We start from the raw sequence: 25864 nt of genomic DNA, 5'->3' as shown, positions 1-25864 counted from the left end.
CACGCTATATTAAAAATGTCAACTGTACATGGTCCTAAACGTTATGACTGATCATGCGCGGGTGAACGGAGGGGGGGGGGGATCGTTTATAATTCTGGGATTGTCGTTAAATGATTTATGTAGTATGGGTGATATACAGTGTTGGGACTAACGCGTTACAGAAACGAAGTTACTTTTTGCCGCAACTAGTACTCTAACGCATTACTTTTGAAATTCAGTAACGCTACTTACGTTACTGAATGGTTCGTCACTGCGTTATTTGCGTTATATACGGCGTAGATTAATAGCGAGCGGTAGTGATTATTATTATTATTATTATCCTCATCCCCACCCGCGTAGAATGATACGAGGCGAGTCTGGCCACTGGCCAATCAGAAGTGCGCAAGAAATGCGGCTACGGAAAGAAATAGACCCTCTCTATTGTAAACAAAACAAACGCTCGCTATGAATCTACATAAAAAGAACGCAGTAACAAACTAACAAACCATTTAGCAACTACTTGGAGAGATAATTAATATACAACATGGAAACGAGATAAAGAACATGTTTGAGGCGCTGCTGGAGTCAACTGGACTAACGTAACGTTACTACATCTCAACCACCGCAGACTTTGGTGAGTCAGTGCAATGTGTTCACTGAAACTCAAGTTGATCAACGGATTTTGACTGTACGAAATCTGCCAGGGAATCTCATAATACTAATCAAACAATATAAATATAGTCCTTTCATGCACAATTGATATCCTAACTATTCTAACGTTGCAATGCTTTGATTGATATCTTAAACAACGTTGCAACTTGCAAGATGGTGAATGAATGAATGAATGAAAACTTTATTTAACAGATTGCAGAATGGGTACAATACAGTACGGCTCAATACATACAATTGTTAAGGGGATGCAGACCTGAGAAAGACGTTTGTCTTGTTTCCATCAGGGTCCCCCATTTTCAATTCATATAGACATTTATGACATACACAACATACATGACATTTATGGCATAGGGACATATAGGTATTTAGTACTGATACATTTGTGACATAAACGGTATTCAAATATACAGTACTGTTACCCCTAGCTTTGGGTAGGGCGTTCCACATTGTTGTGGCATAATTGCGAAACGTTAGTCCCTTGTTTGAGCCGAATCTGGGTTTTACATGATTTGTTGAGCTTCCTCTGGTGTAGTGGTTGTGGTATTCACTGACCTTTGGGAAGTATTTTGACATGTACATGGGTACCCCGGTCGTATAGTGTATCTTGTAGACCAGGCCCATTGCAAGTTGCTGTACTCTGTCGTCTACTCTAAGCCATCCTAGGTTGTCAAAGTGGGCAGGGGTGAGGTGGGTTCTGGGGTTCAGGTCAAGTAGTAGTCTGACCAGTTTGTTTTGTGATGTTTGTAATTTTGTTTTAAGCGCCTTTGAGGTGCTTTGGTACCATGAGGTGCAAGCATAGTCGTAGTACCCTTGAATTATAATGGTTATAATGAAACGCTCCGGCAACATCAAGGCTGTTCCTTCAACCGGCGCACTTCTTATTATATGACTCTGGACAACATTTGTTTGTGTCAGATTTGTGTTTGTATCTAGACCACATTGCTTAGCAGAGTTCGGTGATGTGAATGGAAACTGTCAAGTTGATCAACCGATTTTGAGTACTATAGGGCATGGGACTCGGGAGCAATCTTTTTTTTTTATCTTTTTTTTTTAAATAACTAAATAGTTACTTTTCACAGTAACTCATTACTTTTGGGTGTAAGTAACTAGTACAGTAACGAAGTTACTTTGAAATGAAGTAACTAGTAAAGTAACTGAGTTACTATTTTTCAGTAACTAGCACAACACTGGTGATATATAGATCAGAGCAGTTTGCATGGATAATAATAAACAAAAATGCTGAAAGTCACGGCAGCCTCCTCTTACCGTTGGGCGATGACACTGTAGCAAAAAGATCGCAGTTATTTGATGGGGATCAAGGCGATCCATTTCCGGTTTGTATAATAATAATAACAGCCCAAATCATGTTGATTATTGAGTTATGGCAGCGATCGCTACTAGGCGTGGGCGGTATGACGGTATTACGGTATACCAGGGTATTTAGAAATCCCGACGGTATTGAAAATCAATACCGGCGTCAAAATCACAGATGCGCTTCAGTTTCTATTACAGTGAAACAGAGTTTTGAGTGTAGTGCACACACGCGCCAGCAGAGGGCGAGACCAGTCCTCACTAGTGGAGCGAGTGTATCACAACGGTGTTCACGTTTTACGGTAATGTTGCGACAGTGCTGTGAAAATACCGTAAAGCGTTGTGACGAGAGTTGGTGTGTGTTGTTGTGGTGCACTGGTGGAGCAAGCAAATAATCCGTCTCTTATTATATGTGAACTAAAGAGTACAAGGTTTACACAACAGCCCCGACCCGCTTTGTTATTGTATTTGTACCTGTACTATCCGCTGTCAACTGTTTATCTCTCTCTGTGAGCTTGATTAACTAGCGTTAGCTCACGTTAGCTAGCGTTAGCTCCGCGGCTAATATTAGATTACCCTGAACTAAATCAATGACTAGGTTATAAAGCATTCGAGTAGTTTTCACTGCACATAGAAGTAGCCAAACAGCGGGAGCATTTCGGGAGCATATGACCAAAACCCAGGCAATTTCGAGCCCTTAAGGAATCAAATAGTCTGCCATGGCTAGGCTACATGCTAACGTCGATAGTAGCACTAGATGCTGCAGGCTTCTGGCTACCATTCTGAGAGCTAACGATGTGATTTGTTTACTTGGTAACACAGATTTTTTTTTTTTTTTTTTTTTTAAACCTTACAGATGTGTTCCATAAACTCACAGGAATTGTGTAAAATTGCCCAAATAGTGAAAGAAATAGTAAAATAGTTCCCCTTTAAAGGAACACGTGAACATTTGGGTAAATTAGCTTACAGTCTTCTCCAGAGAATGAATGAATGAATGAAAACTTTATTTAACAGATTGCAGAATGGGTACAATACAGTACGGCTCAATACATACAATTGTTAAGGGGATGCAGACCTGAGAAAGACGTTTGTCTTGTTTCCATCAGGGTCCCCCATTTTCAATTCATATAGACATTTATGACATACACAACATACATGACATTTATGGCATAGGGACATATAGGTATTTAGTACTGATACATTTGTGACATAGGCGGTATTCAAATATACAGTACTGTTACCCCTAGATCCTGACAGAGTATATACATATGATGGGGAGGGGACTGTACATTAGGAGGGGGTGGGTGGGTGGGAGGGAAATATACATACAGCGGGGAGGGAATATATACATGCGGTGGGGAGGAGACTGTCTATTAGGAGGTGGTGGGGGTTTTGGGCATTTACGGTGGCCAGTTTCGAATTGCAGCCTCCCGTAGGTGCTCTTTAAGGGCGGTTTTGAATGTGGGCAGGGATTCACATTCCTTTACAGCTTTGGGTAGGGCGTTCCACATTGTTGTGGCATAATTGCGAAACGTGCTTAGTCCCTTGTTTGAGCCGAATCTAGGTTTAACATGATTTGTTGAGCTTCCTCTGGTGTAGTGGTTGAGAGATGATCTGCATGACCTTGCATGTGAATGTGTGAGTGAATGGGTATAAATGTGCAGTTCCGGCTTTCGACATGGACAGTCGCATTATTCTCAGCTCCCAACAACGACGTCAAAGTAAATCAACAACAAGGTTTACTATACACTTTCTACTCACCCTACTTTGGATTACGGATCAGTACCTTAATTCAACATGGAAATACCACCAGACAGGAGTGGATAAGGTAAAAAAAGAGTCCCATTGCGACTTTTACCTTCTAAATGGCTCGGAGAGGAAACATCCATCCATGGGGACTGCAGCAATACACAGCGTGTTAACGTCGAATCCGGGACGAAAGAGTTTACCCCCATCGGGCAGGTTTGATAGAAGATCAATGATCTTCTTATACCTGCTTCTTTCGGGAGACATTCCGCTGAACCCAGGTCCAGTTATCACTCGGTACCAAGCGAGACAACTCGGACTACAGACGCAAACAGCGACGACCACCGTTGCGACCAATGCATCATCCAACATCAACAACCCTCCACCGCCCACTACTGGATCACCGGCGCAACTACAACGGAACGCCCGAGGGACCAGAACTAGACGGGATGAACCAGAGGCTACAACACCGGTGCAAATCACAAGAAATCCAACCGGCAACCCCACGGACAAATCGCCTGATAAATTAGCCAACCTAGCCAGGCTGGCTATGTTTACCAGCCCAGGAGAACAAAGGGTTGCCGCCAGAAAAGACAGGACAAAGGATCCCCCCTCCCCACACACCAGCACACAGACCTCACGGAGACAACAACAAAGCCCCCCCCTCCCTCCCCCACAGCAGCACCAGAAAACCATTACCTGGAACTTGAAGACATCAATAACACAGCTAATAAAAACGGACTACACATCTTTCACCTTAATGTGAACAGCATTAAGCATAAGCTGGACGAAATAAGAAACCTGTTTATGAGCGGTAAGGTAGACTTATTATGCTTTACTGAAACTAAACTTGATCCATCTGTAACAGACCCTGAAATAGAAATAGAGAACTATACTATAGTCCGTAATGACAGAAACCAGTATGGAGGTGGTGTTTGTATGTACATGCATAAGGACACCAAATTCATTACCCGTACTGACCTTCATCATGAGACAATTGAAACCGTATGGGTGGAAATTTTATTTGAAAGGGCAAAATCTGTTCTAGTCGGCACAATATACAGACCGCCAGATCAAACTGGCTTTTATGATACTATGGATGTGTGCTTAGCTGGAGCTGAGGATGCGGAAAAAATTCTTATTGGGGATTGGAACACGGATATGCAACAAAAAGATGCACCGTCTTCAAATCCTTCAATAGGTTTTGTGATCTGCACGGCCTCAGCCAACTAATCACCCAACCCACAAGGATATGTGAATCAACTCAGACTACCATTGACCTCATACTGACCTCTGACAAGTCCAAGATATCCAATAAAGGGGTTATAGCATGCGGGTTAAGTGATCATTATATGATATTCTGTACCCGCAAAAAGCTAAAACTAAAGGCTGGCTGTCACAAAACAGTCACATCTAGAGACCTCAAAACCTACTCTAGCGAGGCCTTTAACCTTGAACTGGAGAGTCTGGACTGGTCAGATGAACTCAATGGTACACTGGTTGAAGAAACTTGGCTTGGCTTCAAAACCAAATTTTCATCAATACTAAACAACATGGCCCCCCTAAGAACCACCAGGGTAAAAAATCGCGCTGAGCCATGGATGCACACTGAAATACTGACCGCTATGAAAGCCAGAGACAAAAAATGCTCAGAGTTTCGTAAAAGTCAGTCAAAGCTTACCAAAAGCACGAGCAGTGAACTCCAAGACCACGTGACTGAACTCAAACTAGAAAGAAACAGACTAAGAAATGACGTAAACTCCATGATCAAAACTGCTAAAAAAAAATTCATCAATGACAAAACCGAGGAAAACAAAAATAAACCACGTGAACTTTGGAAATTACTCAACAATCAACTAGGCTGCAGTAAAAAACTCAAAACCAGGTTCTCAAACATAAACATAAAGACGGACAACACGCTCATCACAGACAAGCTGGATGTAGCCAATTACTTAAACACTTTCTTCACAAACATAGCCACAACACTGGTAAACAAACTACCCTCCCACTCAGGGCAGTATGGGGTAGAACACATAGTAGCATACTACAAGAACCTAGGCGTCCACAAAGACGACTTCAAACTGGAAATAGTAACTACAGATGAGGTACTCAAAAAACTGAGCGCCCTCCAACCAAACAAGGCCACTGGCCATGACAACATCCCCTCCAAATTCCTCAGAGACTCAGCAGCAGCCATCACCCCAGTCATCACACACATAATAAACCTCTCCATAAAACAGGGACACGTCCCCAAGGACTTCAAAATTGCGAGAGTAACACCCCTGCACAAAAAGGGCAGCAAATTAGACCCGGGTAACTACCGCCCTGTTTCTATCCTTACATCCATCTCGAAAGTCATGGAAAAAATAGTATACGAACAGATCGAAAAGTACCTCGCGGAAAAAAATCTAATCTACGAATTCCAATCTGGCTTCAGAACATCCCACTCCACTGACACATGCCTTCTCTACTTGAACGACCACATCAAACAAGAGGTGGACGCGGGCAAATACTGCGGCATGGTCATGCTGGACCTACAAAAGGCCTTCGACACTGTCAATCACACCATTCTGATTGACAAGCTAAAAGCAATTGGTTTTGATAGTTTATCAGTGAGCTGGATACAATCCTACCTGGAGGGGAGGGAACAGATGGTGGAAGTAAACGGTACACTATCCCCCCCCCTCACAGTGAGCTGTGGTGTTCCACAAGGAAGCATACTAGGACCACTACTGTTCCTAATTTATGCAAATGACATGTCGTCAGCTTGTGACTGCAACTTGTTCCTGTTTGCGGACGACTCAGCCCTGCTGGTCTCTGACAAGAACAAGTTACAGGTTGAAAAAGCCCTCAGCTCGGAACTAGGCAAAATCTGCATATGGCTCGCCGACAACAAACTATCATTACACATGGGCAAAACAGAGTCCATTCTCTTCGGTTCAAATAACAAACTCAGCAAGACCGACGGCTTCTCGGTTACAGTGGGTGACAATATTATCACAAGGAAAGATGAAATTACCTACCTGGGTTCCATCCTAGAGGCTAATCTTTCCTGTGACAAAATGGCATCCAATGTAATAAAAAAAGTCAACCAACGAACGCGATTCTTGTACCGGATCTCCTCTCTGGTAAACAAGAATACCCTGAAGACTCTAGCAGGAGCACTCATTCAAGGGTACTACGACTATGCTTGCACCTCATGGTACCAAAGCACCTCAAAGGCACTAAAAAACAAATTACAAACATCTCAAAACAAGCTAGTCAGACTACTACTTGACCTGACTCCTAGAACCCACCTCACCCCTGCCCACTTTGACAACCTAGGATGGCTTAGAGTAGACGACAGAGTACAGCAACTTGCAATGGGCCTGGTCTACAAGATACACTACGCGACCAAGGTACCCATGTACATGTCAAAATACTTCCCAAAGGTCAGTGAATACCACGATCACAACACCAGAGGGAGCTCCACAAATCATGTAAAACCCAGATTCGGATCAAACAAGGGACTAAACACGTTTCGCAATTATGCCACATCAATGTGGAACGCCCTGCCTAAAGCTGTAAAGGAATGTGAATCACTACCCACCTTCAAAAACACTCTCAAAAAACACCTACGTGAGACTGCAATTCGAAACTGGCCCCTACAAATGTCCTAACCTAGTTGTACAGTAAATGACCAAGTAAGGCTTTGTCAATATTCAAATGTACAGTGTAAAATGTGTGTGTGTCCCCTTCCCAACCCCCCCCCCCCCCCCCCCACCTCCAATGTACAGCCCTCACCCAACCCACCCAACCCCACCCCACCCAACCAACCTCCTCCAATGTACAGTTTCTATGCCAAATGTATATACACTCCTTTTCTGGACACTTTTGTATCACAAACAGTACTGTATTTGCAAATCTGATATGTCATAAATGTATATATGTAGCAGTACTGTCTATCTGTATGTCATGTATGTCATATATGTTATGATGAATTGAAAATGGGGGACCCTGATGTAAACAAGTCGAAAGTCTTTCTCTGGTCTGCATCCCCTTAACAATTGTATGTATTGAGCTGTACTGTACTGTACCCATTCTGCAATCTGTTAATAAACTTTTCAATCAATCAATCAATCAACAAATTGTAAAGCGCTTTTGGATAAAAAGCTGCTATATAAATGAATGCAGCCATTTGCCATTTATGTACCATTTACAGGACTGGGGGAATGGGAAATCCCCCATCTTTGAATTTGGAAAATATGGCATGCTTTATCCAGGGATGGGGGGGGGGGGTGTCTTGGATGGGGATGTGGTAGGGATTGATGTGTGGGGTGTTTCGGGGACTGGCTGTTCCGGGGGGGTTCACATGTCTTGGAGCGACATTGTACTATTGTACTTATTTTATGCCTATTGTCTGCAATTTATGCCTTGTTTTTTATTCTGTCAAATTGTGTGCTGATTTTATGCCTATGTTCATTTATACAAATTGCTGTGTGAAAAGTACTATATAGATAGTTATTAATATTTATTATTATTATATTGTAGAAATGTGTGCATTGAAATGTCTGTAAAGTCTCGACAACATTGAAAATGAGGGTGACCTCAATTGTCTTTGAGAATAAATAAAAGGTTTGAATTGAATCGAATGTCATGAACTAGACTGAACTGGTACCAACCGGAGTGTGGCGTTTCTAAAATCCCTAAGAGAAAGCGAGCCTCCAGTCCTCACCCAGCGGTACTGCGGCAGGTCGGGCAGCGCCGGGCGGGGGGGCACCAAGCCGTAGCGCTCCCCCAGGATCCCCACCAGCATCTGGCTGCGACACACCTCCGCCAGGCACAGCTGCGCCGCGCGCCCAGAGTCCTCCTCCGTCACGCCCCACCGCAGTTCCACCTCCTGCATGTAGAGGCGGTGTGGAGCCGCGCGCCGCCGGAGCTCCGGGAACACGCTGCGCACCAGGACGTCCCGCTCGGCGTGCATGTCCCTGAAGGTGGAGGAGACGAACACGCGCACGCCTCGCCACCTGTTGGGGTCAAAGGTCAGGGGTTATGTCCCTGAAGGTGGAGGGCAGGAACATGCGCACGCCTCACCACCTGTTGGGGTCAAGTTTGGTTGATTTGTATGGTACAGCATGTTTGTATGGTACAGTATGTTTGTATGGTACAGCATGTTTGTATGGTACAGCATGTTTGTATGGTACAGCATGTTTGTATGGTACAGCATGTTTGTATGGTACAGTATGTTTGTATGGTACAGCAGGTTTGTATGGTACAGCAGGTTGGTTTGTATGGTACAGCAGGTTTGTATGGTACAGCAGGTTTGTATGGTACAGCAGGTTGGTTTGTATGGTACAGCATGTTTGTATGGTACAGTATGTTTGTATGGTACAGCAGGTTTGTATGGTACAGCAGGTTTGTATGGTACAGCAGGTTGGTTTGTATGGTACAGCAGGTTTGTATGGTACAGCAGGTTGGTTTGTATGGTACAGCAGGTTTGTATGGTACAGTATGTTTGTATGGTACAGTATGTTTGTATGGTACAGCAGGTTGGTTTGTATGGTACAGCAGGTTTGTATGGTACAGCAGGTTGGTTTGTATGGTACAGCAGGTTGGTTTGTATGGTACAGCAGGTTTGTATGGTACAGCAGGTTGGTTTGTATGGTACAGCAGGTTTGTATGGTACAGCAGGTTGGTTTGTATGGTACAGCAGGTTGGTTTGTATGGTACAGCAGGTTTGTATGGTACAGCAGGTTGGTTTGTATGGTACAGCAGGTTGGTTTGTATGGTACAGCAGGTTTGTATGGTACAGTATGTTTGTATGGTACAGTATGTTTGTATGGTACAGCAGGTTGGTTTGTATGGTACAGCAGGTTTGTATGGTACAGCAGGTTGGTTTGTATGGTACAGCAGGTTGGTTTGTATGGTACAGCAGGTTTGTATGGTACAGTATGTTTGTATGGTACAGTATGTTTGTATGGTACAGCAGGTTGGTTTGTATGGTACAGCAGGTTTGTATGGTACAGCAGGTTGGTTTGTATGGTACAGCAGGTTGGTTTGTATGGTACAGCAGGTTGGTTTGTATGGTACAGCAGGTTTGTATGGTACAGCAGGTTGGTTTGTATGGTACAGCAGGTTGGTTTGTATGGTACAGCAGGTTGGTTTGTATGGTACAGCAGGTTGGTTTGTATGGTACAGCAGGTTGGTTTGTATGGTACAGCAGGTTTGTATGGTACAGCAGGTTGGTTTGTATGGTACAGCAGGTTGGTTTGTATGGTACAGCAGGTTGGTTTGTATGGTACAGCAGGTTTGTATGGTACAGCAGGTTGGTTTGTATGGTACAGCAGGTTGGTTTGTATGGTACAGCAGGTTGGTTTGTATGGTACAGCAGGTTGGTTTGTATGGTACAGCAGGTTTGTTTGTATGGTACAGCAGGTTGGTTTGTATGGTACAGCAGGTTGGTTTGTATGGTACAGCAGGTTGGTTTGTATGGTACAGCAGGTTGGTTTGTATGGTACAGCAGGTTTGTATGGTACAGCAGGTTGGTTTGTATGGTACAGCAGGTTGGTTTGTATGGTACAGCAGGTTTGTATGGTACAGCAGGTTTGTATGGTACAGCAGGTTGGTTTGTATGGTACAGCAGGTTGGTTTGTATGGTACAGCAGGTTTGTATGGTACAGCAGGTTTGTATGGTACAGCAGGTTGGTTTGTATGGTACAGCAGGTTGGTTTGTATGGTACAGCAGGTTGGTTTGTATGGTACAGCAGGTTGGTTTGTATGGTACAGCAGGTTGGTTTGTATGGTACAGCAGGTTGGTTTGTATGGTACAGCAGGTTGGTTTGTATGGTACAGCAGGTTTGTATGGTACAGCAGGTTGGTTTGTATTAGTGCACTGCAACCCTGCCCGAGCCCGACGGGCTTTGTTTTTAAATAAATAATTCGGGCTCGGCCGTGCCGGGCAGCGCCCTCTTTTTTTTAAATGTTTATTGCGCGCTCGCTATACTCATATAACTAGGGTTATAGGATAACCTTAAGTTTCTGTTTCCTTTTCGCGTAACGTAGTGCTGTCATCAGAGAGTGAAAGCCTCGTGTCTGAGGAGTCAAGATGTATAAGTTAACAGATAAAATAGTAAAGGGAACGCTGCATTTTTGGAAACATTTGGATGTAATTACCGCAGCCCGCAGGGAGAACTCGAGGGGAGTAGAACAGTGATGAAGCCCTCAGGTGGATGATGAACAAATGAACCGGACCGAAGTGGCATTGTTTGAAGTTGGAATATAGCCAGTTGGCGAACGTTTTAATTTGTTCTTGGATGTATGTAGCTGGTTGGCGAAGTTTTGTTAACGTTGTTCAACGCGTTGCTGACATCAACAGCGAAGTGGTGAGTCCGATTTATTATTATTTGCTGGTGTGGGGTCGCTGCTTTCATTATATAAATATTGCTCTGCTCGAAATCTGATTTCTGTTTTCTGTTTGTTTGTATAGTGACTGAGTAGGCTATTGTGTCGTGTGTGTGTGTGTAAATGTGCGTAAATGTAATGTATGTGTGTGTCAAAGAAGATTTCATATAGCCTTCAATACGTTTTACGAGGCTGCCGTGTGAGTCAGTCTAAGCAAGCACTGGGCGGCATTCTAATAAGAGCGAAACAGGATATGTATGCTTCTTAGTTTTCAGCGTGATATGCGTTATTTAGGTAGACCTATTGAACATTTTCATTTTAGTTTATTTGTTAAGTTCATATAAAACCGTGTTTCGAATATTTAAAACAAATACAAATAAAAAAATTTTTTAAGTCTAATATTTTTTTAGTTTTTTTTTGGTTTTCACTTGGACTAGGGCTTAAAATGTTATTTACAGTCAGGCTTATTTTCGGGCAGGGCCTGAAGTTCACGGGCTTGGGCTGCGCAGCACAGGCTTCATTTCAAGGCCCTTGCAGACCACTAGTTTGTATGGTACAGCAGGTTGGTTTGTATGGTACAGCAGGTTGGTTTGTATGGTACAGCAGGTTGGTTTGTATGGTACAGCAGGTTGGTTTGTATGGTACAGCAGGTTGGTTTGTATGGTACAGCAGGTTGGTTTGTATGGTACAGCAGGTTGGTTTGTATGGTACAGCAGGTTGGTTTGTATGGTACAGCATGTGTGTACTGTGTATGGTACATCATTTCTGGGCAGAACTTAACAACAACTGAACACACAGATACCAGGAAACCTTAAACCCAAGTCAATATAATAAGAAACGATATCTTGAATATATAATTCTATTCTCTGCAGATAGCAGACTACCTGAGTTGGGGACTGGCCGGCAGAGCGACGACAGGGGCAGCGGTCTGGTGGCCTTTGACCCCCTGAGGAGGGGGGATGTTGTGTATCTTGTCGATGTGTTCCACATGATCGAGCAGCCTGGATGAACCTCGCTCTGCCACAAACCTGCCACAACCGTCTGATTAGTATCAACATCAACAAAGTCTGATTGATTGAAAACTTTAATGGAAAAAAACAAACAATTGTGGGGGGGAAGGGGGAGTCACAATCGAGACTGTTTTGTTATTTAAAGGTCCATAATTTAGAATAAACAAATGGAGAGTCCAGCCCCCAAAAATAAAAAGATAGGAATAGAGAGACATTGATTGACTTCATTCTAATACTAACAGTAGACAACAGCTTCATAAGAGTTTTCAACTGTAAAACTATAAACCTGTATGTTCCACAGAGCTTCTTTTCCATCTACCTAGAATGCTTGTGAATATTTCCCACATTCATGTCAAAACTGTATCTGGGTTTTCGGCTTTTGCACGATGTACAAAACGACAAAATAAAAATGCTTTGATGTTTCAATCTGAATAATCTTAATTTGACAAACACATTGTGGAATAATGGTCCCCTCCCCCCTTCAAACATCTCCCAGTCCCGTTTCCAACCGCCCCCCTTCTTGTCGTTCCCCCACACCTCTCCAATCTGTCTACTCTCCCCCATTTATCCACCTTTTGTCTCTCACCTGAGAGGGGCAGATAGGTGGTGCGAGGGGCAGATAGGTGGTGCGAGGGGCAGATAGGTGGAGCGAGGGGCAGATAAAGAAACCTTTTACCTGAGGATCTGTTCGCTGAAGCCGTTGAGCTCAACAGTGTCCCTGGACGGGGGATCGAGTGTGTCTCTGGACGGGGGAGCGAGTGTGTCTCTGCAAGAGACAAACATGAGGACAGCGTTTCCACGTATAAACTCAACAGACTGATAACATTTACATTTAGTCATTTAGCTGAACGCTTTTATCCAAAGCGACTTACAGGTTCTGTACGACAAGTCAGCAGGAAGGGTACAACTCTTACAGCTGAGTAACAATGTCCATCAAACAGTGCTGAAACTTGGGTGCTGCAGTGTTGAGTGCATAGTAGTAAAGACATATTACAATATAGCGGCACGGTGGTGTAGTGGTTAACACTGTCGCCTCACAGCAAGAAGGTCCAGGGTTCGATTCCCGCTTGGGGACCAGGTTTCCATGATGCCAGGTACCCAGGTGGGGTATCTCCCAGGCCTTTCTGTGTGGAGTTTGCATGTTCTCCCCGTGCTCGCAAGGGTTTCCCCCCCGATAAGATAAACCCAATGGAAAAACATGCACAACAGATCGCTAACGCTGTGGCATCCTTGACGAAGACGGACAGGAGCACTTGGATTGGTCCCCAGGGCGCGGCTCACGTTGACGCCCTATCTGCTCCCGGCTGCCCATGGGGGGAAGGACAACGGGATGGGAAAAGTGCAGAGAGACATTTCATCGGCGACTCAGTGCATGTGTGTGTGTGTTCCTGTGGGTCGCCCATCTTTCGTGTGTGTGTTAAAAAACTGCATGACAAATAAAGACTTCTAGTCTAACAATTATTATTATTATTAGTATAGTAGAAAGAGTGCATGATAGTAGAAGACAGTTCATTTCAGATATTGATTGAAGAAGTGTGTCCTTAGTCGATGGCGAAAGATTGGTCTGGTTTCGGCTGTCCTAACTGTGGTGGGAAGTTCGTTCCACCATTGTGGAGCGAGGACCGAGAATAGGCGGCTTCTCTTTGATGACCCTCCCTGAGCTCGGACAGGAGTGGGTCTGAGGCGGCCAGAAGATGATGAAATGCGAGATAAACTATAAACACCAAAAGGTTTCTCACGTGTGACCCAGGAAGATCTTCACCGCCAGGGCGTGGCTGTTCACGTTCTTCCTGTAGTGTCTGATGGCAGCATCCAATTCCACTTCCACCCAACTGTCCGTCACTAGGATTATGTTGTCTACCTGAGATGCATAAAGGAGATACAGGAATGTAATTTATTAAAAAAATAAAATGTATTGGTTTTTTGCTACCAGGTTAGAGAGAGAGAGAGGAAGAATGGGAGATAGACAGGGGAAGACATTCGGCAAAGGTCACCGGGTCCGGGAGTCGAACCCGGGACTGCCGTGTTGCACCGCAGCGCTGTACGTGGTGCGCCACCCTGGCGCCCACAGGAATGTAATTTAACCCTTTTAATTTAACTACCACTACAGAGGGTTAACCTTTCACTACCACACTACAGACGGTTAACCGTGGTAGTGGTAAGGGTGGTAAGGGTGGTAGTGAAAGGGTTAACCTGCTGTAGTGTGGCTGTGAAAGGGTTAACCTTCTGTATTGTTGCAGTGAAAAAGTTAACCCTTTGGTAGTGTGTCAGTGAAAGGGTTAATAATGATGTCATTTTGGGTCATCCTCATCCTGGTTTTCATTGTCGCCATATCGTATTCAAAAGTGAAATGGATCATGGTGGATTGTGTTGTAAATATTGTGTTTTACTTTTAATGCTTCCGTTTCAGGTGTATGGCATTCATGATGGAACATAATACCTATGATATAGATTTGATTTCGGAACAATAGCGTGTACAGGCAAGAAACGGCAACGTCTATAGTGGAATTGACGTATACGTCTATAACTCAGCATTTCGGGAATTACCCTAGACCGCTCTAAAACCATACTTATATTCACCATGGTATAACACGGGAACGTATGGATGGAAACATTTATTATTTTTCACATATTGAACGATAGATAGGTGATGTCAAATGGGCCATAGTATTGTATCCATAGCTATAATATAGAATATAGTTATAGCTCTACAAATAAGGTGATGCACTCCTATCTTTTAAAGTGTGGCAGTGCTAGAGCGGGGCCCGACTAATTCCCGGCGGTCAATGTGTTAATGTGCACTGTCCTTTTTAAATAGACTGAAACTGAAATTGAAACAGATCAGCCAAAGACACAGAATGAGGTAGGAATAAGCGCAAAACTGGTTACTGCTTCGGTTTTCACGAGGAAGACAAGAACGCAAGAACAACATGCAACAAACAACATGTACTTTTGTGGAACACGCCAACATTTTGGGAAATTGGCTTATCATCTTCTCCAGAGAGAGACAAGAAGATAGTTATATGCCGTATTTGCTATCGCGTTCCGCTCTGAGCCGTATGAGATATTGTATCTCCCTACGAACAAAAAAATACATGCACCACACCTGTATGGGGCTCCGCCCCCATGGTGGCACCGCCCATATAGCAGTGACGGTAGTCACCACACACCCTTCCTCTATTTTCGTCCCAGCGTACTCGGATGCGTGCACCGTATGATAACTAGTAGGATGAAAAGATCAAAGTCATAATGTTGGAAGCTTACCGGAGGTTGCTGGCCCCTGGCATCTTCGACGCATGTTTTCGGCGACACGACGGGCCTATGTTGATGTTCCTCATTGATGACAGCACATCGAGGTTCAGCTGTACAAGGCTGGCTGTCGGGCCAGCTTGTACTCAGGTAGGCCCTGTGTCTTCAGGCATGGGTATTAGTGTTAGTAATGCTGGTTTGTTTTGTTAACACAACCATGTTGTGTGTTGGCGCCGGGGGCAGGATGGTTTGGTGAACGTTCTCTGCAGGGAATGGTTTCCAAGCTGTCTTGGGCGTGCTGCTAAAACATCTAAAGCTATGCTACATGCTATCGCTAATGCCGCATGCTATTACTACTGCTAATTGCTATGCTGTTTTAATGTCTCCGCCGTGAGATGTTGTCACTCTCCCTCCTCTTGCCCGGTTCATCAATGAAGGTCAGTCGGTAGCTGTTGTGGTTTTTTTTGCTGAGTTCTATTTACCTTTTTCGGGTAAATGGGTTGACAACGGGGTAGGTCGTGGCTAGGTTTCCTAGCCAGGTATTTTACCTTGTGTTCCGGCGGGGTTTGTTGAACGGTGTTCCCATCTGGGTTGGCGTTGGGTAGTGGGGCTATGGGTCCAGCCGACATGGTAAACATGTTGCGTGTCTGTGCACAGGCAATTGTTGTCTTGGGTCCCACATTGCCTGGCGCTAGGCTGCAGTAGTATAAGGGCAGGGCCGCCTGGGAGAAATGTGAGGCCCTGTGCGATTTTAGACGCGAGGCCCCCCACCTCCTGGGGCGGCCCTGTGTAGGGGGCTATTGTTTCGTTTTGTCACTCTGCTATGAGAAGGTCTGTCTTGCTACAGTTTTCTCTCCTCTCAAACCATTCATACTGACGGTCAATCGGTATACTGGGGGAGTAGTGCGGGGGGGGGGCTTTGTTTACCTTTTTTGGTAAATGGGCTAAACTAGGGCTGGTGTCCTGTTGTGAATATTTTGAATGAAGACGGGTCTGGTCCGTCTCCCCTTAAACTTTGTGTGTATGGGTTTGCTCATTCTACAGTTTTTTGTGGTTTAGCTCTTTTATTCATTTAACCCTTTCATGGTGCACACCACAGTGGAGGGTGCTGTTTGCAATCACCACTGGTGCTCCATGTTAACATCAGTCCTTTGTTTTTGATATATTGAAACAATGCCCCGCCCGGCCGACACCATGGGTGGGTCGGCCTGGCGAGTGGCTGGTGGGCTGTTAAGGCTTGTACCGCCACGGTATGGAATTGGCAACGATTAGAACTGTGTTCGAATTGCTGTTTTTTTCTATTAGAAAAATGGTGTCTGGTGGAGGGGCCTTGAGGGCCAGCCGACGTCGACACATCGCGCGAGGTTGTTGACGTTATTAGCTTTGACCCAGCCGCAAGCTATAACCGCTCAGGGTTCCCCTCTCCGCAGGGGATTTTGGTCTTCTGCTGGAGCGCGGGCGGTATTGTCCTAGGCCCTACACCGCCTCACACCGCGCAGCCAGAAGAAGAGAGAGCACGGCCTCGTCAGCGGCGATGACGAGGCCCTCGACAGGCGGCCATGTTTTCCCCCGCCGGAGGTATCCTGGGCGTTGATTCGACAGGTGTCCACAAGGCCGACAGCCTTGGCGGCCGAGGGATCGGCCATGTAGGATGGGTTCGGCTTGAACAAACAAGCCGTCACCGTCCTGCCGCGAGCAGCCCGCTCTCCGATCGCTCCCTTCCCCAACACCAGCGGAAGAAGTGGGCTCTGATTGTTTCCTTTGGCTGCGGGCCGCGTGCCTTCGTTGATGCGCGGGCGGCCCCCCTTTTCGCTTCTCATGGGGACAGGGGCTGACACCCAGTTGATGGCTGAGCCTGGGTCTGTCCGTGAGAATGTTGTGCTGTCAAGCGGCTCCCACACCTTGATCTGTGTTGGTTGAGCCTGGTGTTACGTCTGTCAACTTGAGTGTTGTCAGCAGGGGGGCTCGAAACCTTTTGAGGCACACAGTGCGGGCTTCCCCGGCCTCGCCTTCGCCAGGCCTGGTATCATGTTGGTGCCTCCCACTCCTGGAATATTGGCAATTGGTCGCAGCTCACATGATTTGGGGTGGTAGTAATATCACTGCAGGGCTACGGTGTGTAGGAACCCATGGGGGCCTTACACCTTGCATGTCCGGCTGCAGAACAACTCCTTCAGCATGTTCTGGAGGGGTGTTCAGTGGGGGGGCTTTTTTCATCGGAAGCCCCCCGTATCAGACCGGCCCTTTCTGTCGGGGTTCCCCCTTGGGTGCGGTTGCCTCGTGGGTGGTGCCAGGGTCAGGTGTTCCGACACGGAACGCGCTCCTCGCACGGTTCCAGGTTTGGCTACGCACAGCGGGGGGACCGGGCCAACTATCTACGGTTCCTAGCGGACCTGCGCCACGTGACGGCGGGTGCGTTGGGAGTGTCGTCACATATGACTACGGCAGTATCATATGTCGAGGTGGATGGAGAGAACGCTGAGGCAGACCCTATGGTACAGACCCTATTGTCGGGGTCTCCAGCTGTGACAGCTCTGGTCAACGAGATCCAATCTCTGTGGACGAAGCAAGCCATCGTCGTGGCGTTCTCCTCCCGGTGTTCTCTGCCCGAGAAGTCGGGAGGGAGGGGTGTAAGACCCAGGCTGGACCTGTCCCATGGGAAGGTTCAGCATTTTTTTGGATCGTCTCCTACCTGTTGAACACTGTCAGGTGGGGGTCTGGTTCTCCTCCATAGACCTGTAGGATGCGTATGCGCATCTCCCATCTTCCATCCTAGGGCTTACCTACGCTTCCTTTGCAGGGTTAGCGTATGAGTACCAGAGGCTGCCGTTCGGTTTTCTCTGGCTCCCCGCATCTTCACCAAGTGCGTGGAGGCCGCACTGGGGCCTCTGCGTCGTCCGGGGTTACGGAGTGTTCTGCCCTGATGACGTTCTGGTCCTTCGCGGTCAAGGTGGATCGTCAGGTCTCGTACCAGGCAGGTCTCTACCAGCCTGGGGTTGCTGTAGACTGGTTGTAGAGTATTCCTCTTCCCAGTCAACGGTTGGAGGGCTATGGGCATCCATCTCAGAGCGTGTTGTCAACACGCTCGGGAGGTTCCGTCCTAGGACGGTTACGGCGCTGTCTCACGTCGTGTTTTCACCGACGCCTCCCTCGCTGGTGATGCGTCGGGCCAACGCAGTAGGGGGCAGCTGGCAAACCATGCTGCCCGGTCTGCGCTACGTTCAATGTGTTGGTGTTGAAAGCGGTCCTTCTGGTCCACAAATGGTGTTGATCAGGACGGACTATACGACGTCAGTGTCGTGTATCGACAGACAGGGAGGAGTACGCTCCCCCTGTCTGCACCAGGCGGCGGGCGGCTGGCTATGGGCGTCCTCCATCTGCGCGGCCTGAGGGCTCCCCACATCCCCGGCAGGGAGAATGTGGGTGCAGGTTACTGTCGCGGGGCGGCCCTCATCCTGACGGGTGAGGATTGCGTCTGGACATGGCCAGGCGGGTCTGGGACCGATGCCGTGCCGCCAGGGATTCTTCCCCTTGCATCTGTTAGGTCAGTTGTTGGGACGGGTACGTTGAGGGGCGCAGGTTCTTGATCCTGATGGTGTTACCATCTGGAATGCGCATGCTCCCTCCACTGTCGCGCTTACGCGGGCAGATGACGTATGTTCCAAGTGTGGTGTAAGGCGGGGGGCCGGGACTCAGTCTCCTGCCCCCTGGATGCTGTCCTTAGTTACCTCCGGTCTCTCCTTGATAGACTGTCGGCTTCGACGGTGAGGGTATATGCAGCAGCTATATCCTCCTATCATGAGGGGTTTGAGGGGATGTCTTGTTCAGCCACCCTCTTGTGAAGCGTTTCCTGCTTGGCGCTCGACGCGCTAAGCCGGTGCAACGCTCCTTGGCTCCGACTTGGGATCTTCAATTGGTCCTCGGTCGGTTGTCCTTGGCCCCGTTTGAGCCGCTCGAGCAGGCGCCGTTGGGACAGCTGTCCTTCAGGACCGCGTTCCTTCTGGCTGTCACTTCCGCTAAACGCGTAGGTGAGCTCTGTGCTCTCTCGGTACGTCCAGAGTGCCTGTCTTTTCGGACCGATTGCGGTGTCACTCTGCGACCTGATCCTGCTTTCGTGCCTAAGAATATCCGGAGTTCCTTCCGCTCCCGGGATATTGTGGTTCAGGCGTTTCGTCCTCCTCCTCACACTAGTGAGTTAGATGCGGGCCTTCACCTGTCATGTCCAGTCCGTGCTTGGGGATTTACCTCAGCCGTACTCAGGATTTCAGGGTTACCGTCCAGCTTTTTGTCTGTTACGGTGGGGCTCGTGCTGGTAAGGCACTGTCGGAGCAGCGCCTGTCCCATTGGTTGTGCGAGGGTGTTACCCTCTGCTACACGTTGGCTGGGCAGGATCCCCCTGGGGGCGTCAGGGCGCACTCCACTCGTGGGGTGGCTGCCTCTGCCGCTCTCCTGGGTGGGGCCTCGGTGGAGGCCATCTGTGCTGCAGCTTCATGGTCCTCCCCGGGCTCCTTTGTAAGGTTTTTCCTCATGGACATGACCGGGGGTTCTGTCTCCCAGGCGGTTCTGGGGTCTGTGGCCTTTCCTGCTTCCCGTCCTTTGGTCGGGTAGCAGGAGTGTATGGGTATGGGCCACAGTGTGTTGAGTCACACGTGGTTCCGCCTGTACGGTGTGTTCAAGGGGTTCTAGTTTCCCTCTTGTTCGCATTCAGGTGGAGTTGACTGCGCCCCCCCTTCATTAGGGAGGATGGGGTGACAGGGCTCCCCGCACCCCTTGATGTGGGCTTACGGGTCCTCAGGGGGTACATTTGTCGGGCTTCGCGTCCGCTCTTCCCCATATCTCATACGGCTCAGAGCGGAACGTGATAGCAAATACGGCATATAACTGTAGGTTATGTAGATAACCTAGTTATATTAGTATTGGCTGAGCGTTCCGCTCTGCGCGGCCCTGAGTTCCCTCTTGAGGAATCTTTTCCTGGGACGGGTTTTTGGCGAGGAAGGGTGTGTGGTGACTACCATCACTGCTATATGGGCGGTGCCACCATGGGGGCGGAGCCCCATACAGGTGTGGTGCATGTATTTTTTTGTTCGTAGGGAGATACAATAGGTATCATAGGAGATAGAATATCTCATACGGCTCAGAGCGGAACGCTCAGCCAATACTAATATAACTAGGTTATCTACATAACCTACCGATATCAGTTTCCTCTCTGTGCGTTCAGTAGAAAGCTATCTGGCTGCATGTTAGCCTAGCTTAGCACAATGAATGGAAGCGGACAGTGCCGGTTAGCCTTCGGGAGAGGTGTTAGTTGGACAATGCCTAGGCTAACCAGCACTGTCCGCTTCCAAACTTCGGAAACACAGATATCCCTGCAGTGTTGCTGTGTCTAATCGTTAACACTTTAATCGCCGGAAACGCTGAAACACGTCTTTCCCCGCCATGCTCATTCTGCCGTTGATATCAATATTTCAAAAATCTGTGATCGAAATCATATTTCTCCCCCGGAGACATGAGATGTACTGTTGAGCCCCTCTCAACTCTACAATGGTTCAAGAGCTCCATCTGGTGGCCGATCGGCGGATCGACCAGGGAAGAAACAGGAAGTGGAAGCTGGTGCTCATTTCAATTCGGTCCGATCACTCGCTAATAGTCCCAGGACTCGAGCTGATCACAACGGATAGTGATCCGTTACCAATAACTCGATAAACAACATGATTTGGACGTATATACTATTATACAACCTGGAAATGGATCGGATATTTCGACATCCCATAATAGAAAAAATTCTGTTCCACGCTCATCTCCCAACACTACGAGGAAGCTACGGTGAGTTTCAGCGTTATTTGTTAACGTCTTCGATACTAACTGCTCTAATGATCATATCACCCACACTAGATGAATGATATAACGTTGCCCACGGAATTATAAACGACCCCCCCCCCCCATCCGGTCAACATCAGATCATACGTAGTAACTCCTAGAAGCACGTACAGTTGACATTTTTTATCTCGCACAGATTCCTACCAAACTATTTGATCATCAATATAATGCATTTAGGGCTATAAATCAAGTTCTGGAGAAAGCTGCAGAAAACGATAAAAACATACTTATACTTTAGACCGTATTTTAGTATGAATATGTGAATGAAAAAGTATAATGTTGCTACACCCTGAACAATAGATATAGGACGTTGAATGGGCCATAGTAATGTCAATTTAGCAATACAATTTTAAAAGTTATAGCCCTGCAAAGAAGGGGAACTTCTCCATGTTAAATAGGGCTGGCGAGGGATGGTAAATTATGAATTTAACCCCGGCGATCAAAGTGTTAATACTGACACTCCTTCTGCTTCTGAAAATCACTAACCTTATTCTTCATTAGCATATTGGAGAAGAACGGGGCGACATCCTCCAGTTGGACACTGTTTTCCTGTGAAAGATATGGGGGGGGGGGGTAAAATCTGTTTTTGCCGACTATAATAATAATAAACTTTATTTGTATAGCACTTTTCATACAGAAATTGCAGTTCAAAGTTCTTCACAGCAGTAAAAAATACAGGCATAAGCGAGCATAAAAAATATTTAAAAGGTAGTAAGGTAAATCATAGTTTTTCACATTAGGATTTAACATCCCAATAGGCCTCTCTGTTTACGTTTCATTTTAAAGATAGGCAGTAATAAAAATTATAAAAAAGAATAGACAGTAAAAAGTGCGGTTTGGTTCAGTTTAAAAATTGGCAGTAATAAAAAAATAATAATAATAGACAAGAGTCAAAAAGTGTGATAAAATAGTTCAATACAAATATACAATAACATTTACAACAGAGCAGTGCATCGCTCATAACACTTAACACTTTGATTACCACTGGTGAACATGGTAAAACGTGGTTAAATGCCAGCACCCACTTCAATGATAGCGTTGTAAACGCATAATCTCTGTCTTAAATTATGGCTATGTGTCTAATCTGCCCGTCGCTTATCAATGACTTGTTTGCAGTCAACATTGTCAAAACGGATTGTTTTTTTTAATCGCTTCATTTCCATTTTATAGCATTTTGAAAAGCCCTCGTTTTTCAGGAAAATATAAAGATTCCGTGATAAACGGCATTTACTGGAATATTCTGGCATACACAAAAACGTTGTAATTTTTCGGCCTATTTATGAATCGTTTTCAAATAAACGCTAGATTATCGATAGTATATGTGTACTTATGCACGCTATAGAAGCGGGCTGAAATATCGATTCTCTCATTTCCTGATCAGCGCCACACAGACACACACACATATGGGACACGTTGATATATCTGTGAAAAAAGCTCTGATTATCCCAAGACTGGTAAAAATAGATTCCTTACCTCAGATCAGATGTTATCCAAAAAGATTATTCAAATTCCTGATCGCCATTCCAAATAGCGATCGCGTTTATTGATTCAGCGTTGGGTGATGGAAATACATAATCCACGCTGTTCTGGGGTCGGCGATCAACTTTAGTCTCTTCAGCTGGCTTGACGGAAAAGTAAAATGAGGAAACTGGCCCGCCCCCCCCCCATCAGTCTAAACTAATGGGGTGCAGTTACACAGGGAGAGACGATAGGGGGCGGTATCTTCCCAATTGAGCTCAGAGAGACTCTGCAGCACTAACCTGAGGCTCGATTGATGAAATATGAATTCAAATCGCCAATAAAAAAAATACGACAAACAAACGCTATATAGCGTTGGTGGCATTCATAGGTCGGCATGAACTAACGACAAAACGCGTCGCTGGCATCCAAAGTGTTAATAGAACAACAGAGCAGTGCATCATAAGTGCTCATAACACTTAACACTTTGGACGCCAAGAACGAGTTATGCCGTTTTTGGGATCAATATTACATTTTTTCGCCATGGCATTCATAATTCATCCAGCCAACCTCCGGACTGCAGTGGGACCCTGTATGAGATTGCAACGCCTCAATACCGCCGCCTGGTGGATGGTCAGGCGAGTTACACTCTCGCCAAAACCGGAAGTGGTGATCGGTGCGTCGAGGAAATCCCTCCGGCAGTCACATCTTGTTACGTGGATCCAGACAAACACTATAGTGCATTTGGATCGCTTTCTAAACTTAATCAATATGATTTCGGCGTTTATTGTGCCATACAAACCGGAAATGGATGTAGGAGATTGACGTCAAATAATTGGGATATTTTTCCTCCAGTCTCATCGGCGAACGGTAAGAGGACAGTAACGTTATTTTCAGCCCGATTGTTTATTAATTTCACTGCAAACCATCTGATCAATATATCAACCCATACTAAATAAAGCCGTTACTGACGATCAAGGAATTATAAACTACCGCTCCCCCCTTTCCTTCACGCATGATGAAGCATAATGTATACCGATCATATACATTTGAATTTTTTAATATAGGGTGTATAGCGTGTAAGAAACGCCAGGGCCTATATGCGTCAGGGCCTATAACTCTCGTTTTTGGAATTACAGCAGAAAAGCTTAAAAACATACTTATATTCTAGACGGTATTAACAGAACAATGTATGAATGAAGAAATATAACGTTCCCACATCCTGAACGATAGATAATCGATGTTGAATGGGCCATAGTAATGTCAATATAGCAATACAATTTTAAAAGTTATAGCCCTGCAAAGAAGGTAAACATCTCCATAGGCTTTCAACGGTGGCAGACTGGGTATATTGATGGATATAACCCATGGCGCCCAATGTGTTAATAGAACAACAGAGCAGTGCATCGCTCATAACACTTAATAGAACAACAGAGCAGTGCATCGCCCATAACACTTCATAGAACAACAGAGCAGTGCATCGCTCTTAACACTTTGAGTGTCTTGACAAAGTTCGGTTCTAAAATATAAACAGAGCAGTGCATCGCTCTTAACACTTTTTTTTATTTTATTTTTTTATATTTTTTAGCATTTTTACAGCTTTATTTGGCCACGCAGGACCGACAGAGGAGAGGGCGAACGGGAGGAGAGGTGGGGAGGACATGCGACAAATAACGACGGGAGCTGGGATCGAACCCGGGTCGGCCGCGTAGGTGCGCAAGGCACTATGGTATGCGCCACGAGTGTCTTCACAAAGTTCAGTTCTAAAATACAACAGAGCAGACTATGAACTTCCAACATTCCGAGGACCGCTTAAAAACAAAAGCATTTACCTCCAACTCCTTGAGCACGGGTCGGATGTTATCCAGCAGCGCGCCGGGCTGGACCTTCACCTCTTTGCAGCGCTGCCAGCGGCGGTCAAAGTGACACAGTCGGGCGTCCTCTGCGCTGTAGCCGATCATCAGAGACAGCAACACCGCCACCTCCTGCATCTAGGAGGAAGTATTGCCAAAAAAGGAGACCGCTGAACGACACAACGTATTTCACCGTCATCAATGATCCAAGATTCAGGAGTTTTATTTGTCACATACAGACACGAGACATGCAGTGAAATGTAGGTGGCCATGCCCGCCTCGATTGTGCAAAAATATAAATAATAAAATAGAATAGGTAATAAAATAAAATAGAGTATACATGAGTTCAACACCAGGAGAGGTATCCTGCTTTCAGTGTCTCGTTAATTATTTTTGAGGCGAGAGGGCGGAGCTAGGCGATCATGGAGTAGACGTGTTTCACGTGAGCTCCCTTCTACCGTGCGGAATATACGTTTCTCCCCATTAGTCTTTATTTTATTTTTATTTGTTTTTTGTCTGCTTGTTAAGTCGTCGTGTTTCAACTACTGTCGTAGACTTTTTTCGACTTTCTGCAATGTCGGTGGTGGAAACCAGATCCATGAGCGCTCCAGCCAGCAAATTGCCGCCGGGCCTGGCCGCGCCATCGCCCGGTGTCGGTGAGATAAGCGAAGCTGTGCTCTCGGTCATGACCAAGCTCCATGCAGAATCTGAGACACGCTTCGCTGAAACACAAAGAAAAGTGCTGGCGGATTTTTGTGATAACCTTCATCGAGAGATATCAGAGGAAATAAGGTTGGCGGTCGTCCCGCTGATAGACAAGATGGAGGCGCTGTACGTGGTCTCCTCGGCTAATGCTAACAAACTAGCCGAGCTAACGACGGAGGTCTCATTACAGGGCGAGAAGATGGCCGATCTGGAGTCCTCCCTGCTGGCTAGGCAGGCTGAAGTTGCCAAACTACAGTCGGTAATTGTGGAAATACAGTGCCGGGAGAGACGCTACAACAGCGGTTCTCAACAGGGGTTCCGCGGCACACAGGGGTTCCGCGGAGAGCTGCCTGGGGTTCCGCGAGATGCCTGGCAATGTTCTTTAAAAATATAGAATGACAACAGTCTTATTTTGAAAATCCTATAGCGGGTCTCATTTATGCCCACGCGCAGCTCCAGCTATAATAACTAGGCTCCGAAAGCTAGCAACATTAAGGTCATTATGATACTCTTATTTTGAAAATCCGTGGTGTCGTGACTCATATCCGCTCCAGCACACAGCCAATAGGATGCATCTCCACACAGCAGGCTGAGCAGTGAGCAGAGTAGCGTCTCTCAGCTCAG

At 46.2% G+C, this 25864-nt stretch overlaps 1 protein-coding gene across 6 annotated transcripts in view; it reads right to left on the bottom strand.

Annotated features, from left to right (window-relative positions):
* Positions 1-25864, bottom strand: part of apol1 (apolipoprotein L, 1) — a 283625-nt gene that overhangs the window by 249946 nt on the left and 7815 nt on the right. For all 6 annotated transcript variants that reach the window (XM_084313412.1, XM_084313414.1, XM_084313415.1 and 3 more), the window contains exons 2-7: positions 24515-24673; positions 21711-21773; positions 13838-13959; positions 12775-12864; positions 11973-12116; positions 8423-8714 (exon numbers count right to left, since the gene is read on the bottom strand). In XM_084313412.1, coding sequence (XP_084169538.1) covers positions 8423-8714; positions 11973-12116; positions 12775-12864; positions 13838-13959; positions 21711-21773; positions 24515-24673 — 870 coding nt within the window. The remainder of the gene's footprint in view (positions 1-8422; positions 8715-11972; positions 12117-12774; positions 12865-13837; positions 13960-21710; positions 21774-24514; positions 24674-25864) is intronic.

This window comes from Notolepis coatsorum (assembly GCF_963971535.1).
Source record: "Notolepis coatsorum genome assembly, chromosome: 4".
In the NCBI taxonomy this organism is placed as follows: domain Eukaryota; kingdom Metazoa; phylum Chordata; class Actinopteri; order Aulopiformes; family Paralepididae; genus Notolepis; species Notolepis coatsorum.
The sequence above is the reverse complement of the archived record's forward strand: the minus strand, read 5'-3'. Positions and strand labels throughout refer to the sequence as shown.